Genomic DNA, 1,856 nt, shown 5'->3' on the forward strand with positions numbered 1-1,856 from the left:
TTAATGACTTACGCCGAGTATTGTGGTTAAGATACGTGTAATTATAAGTCTTGAATACAATAGGCAGTGTGTCTTTTTGGAAAAGGTAATGCAACGAAAAGAAGCTTTATACACACAGCAACGTAACGAACGAACGACAAGACAGGTAGAGTACATAGATAGTGAGAGTATATAGTGAAACGCAGTAAGCGCTCACGCAACGGAACTTTAATTTTCCCTAGCATGCGTGGCGTGTCTGTGCGAACATAGAGGCGCTTCAAGGCGCTAGAGCGCCATATTCAACAGTATAGTTATTTGTGTAACAAGTGAGGTAAGATGAAAATTACCGGGTGCGGAGTTTACGCACGAGCCGAAGGCGAGTGCGGTAACTGCACCCGGGAATTTTCATCTTTACACACGGCTTACACTCCCTATTTTATGTTGCAAGTGCCTGGAAAGTGGTCTATCACGCACGCGTAGCGTGCGTAATGGGGCACTTTCCATGCACGTGTTGCATAATAGTTATTTGTGTAACAAGTGCGAGAAGTTGAGAATTGGACACGAGTGCGGAGTGGACGCACGAGCCGAAGGCGAGTGCGATCACCCGCACGAGTGTCCAATTCTCATCCCGCACGTGTTACACACCCTATTTTATATTACAAAGTGCGTAGAAAGTGGCCCATTATTGCGCGCGCGTCATCTGTGCGACGGATGGCCGATTCCATACACGAGTCAAAACAGTGCGGTAATGTTTACATTACCGCAGTTTCGAAGAAACAGTGCGGTAATGTTACATTACCGCACTGTTTTGACTCGTGTATGGAATTGGCTATTTGTCACACAGATGGCGCGCGCGTAATGGACCACTTTCCACGCACGTGTGATATAAAGATATTTAAAGACTCTAACAGCTATTTCACGACGAGCATATTCTGCTGCATGCAGCGTATCGCATTTATGACGTATCCGATATAAAGAATGTGAATTTTTCGCGTAGCTCATGGATACGGTGGCATTGGTGCAACAGCAAAAGCAAGCGCTCGACGGTGATCACCAGGGTAAAAGAGAGCAGGACCACGTGAATGGTACTGTTGTGTCTGCCGAGAGTCACGCGGTCAACAGGTTTTCCCGCGGGACTGAGCGCTCGGCGAGGAAAACCGCGGTCGTCGCTCCGGGCAGTGGTAGCATTGGAGATTCCTCTACACAGTGCAGTGACGTAAACGACGATGCCGACGAGGAAGAGGAGACGGATGTCGAAGAAGGCGGCTGGATCACGAATCTGCCGGTATCGTCGACCATCGTCCAGCGGCAACCAGCCTTCGCCACCACGAATGGCGATATCGTCCTACCAAACGCTGATCAGCCGGCTTTCGGCGATGTCCGAGTGCAGTACTCGAAGAATGTGCGTCTGATTAACCAGACCTGCTACAATGGCCCTATTACTTTAAAGCAGCAGTTTGTTTGCACGAATCCTACTCCGAATCAGGATGCGAGCCGCGCCTCCAACAATACATCGGATTTATCGACGAGTAAAGACAACGGAGCTCCAAACGGATGCGTCTTTCCGCAAAATACTAAATTAAATAAAGGTAATAGTTAATCGTGCAACGCAATAGATTGTTTAGGCCCGTTGCTTTTAATAATTTTTCTATACTTGTTTCTTTTCGTACGTTTAAGCATAAAATCCAGATAACTAAAAGGAACAGATCTCTCATAAGTTTCAACAACAATTTTATATAAAATACAGTTTTATATAAAAAATTATAAATCGCGACCTTCAGAATTGAATTATAATAGAAATATCCTAAATATATTATAAATTGAATATAATGTAGATACTTTTTATCAGGGTTGTAAACCGAATCGAACCGTTGAAG

General features: G+C 45.2%; 1 protein-coding gene across 1 annotated transcript; it reads left to right on the forward strand.

The window, feature by feature from the left end:
* Positions 1-976: 976 nt before the first annotated feature.
* LOC112460242 lies at positions 977-1,568 on the forward strand (the record flags this gene model as incomplete). Its single annotated transcript, XM_025024845.1, has 1 exon — positions 977-1,568. A coding segment is annotated over one exon (592 nt), but the record flags the coding sequence as incomplete, so codon positions are not given.
* Positions 1,569-1,856: the final 288 nt, after the last annotated feature.

Source organism: Temnothorax curvispinosus, unplaced genomic scaffold, assembly GCF_003070985.1.
Source record: "Temnothorax curvispinosus isolate PA1 unplaced genomic scaffold, ASM307098v1 QBEX01010430.1, whole genome shotgun sequence".
In the NCBI taxonomy this organism is placed as follows: domain Eukaryota; kingdom Metazoa; phylum Arthropoda; class Insecta; order Hymenoptera; family Formicidae; genus Temnothorax; species Temnothorax curvispinosus.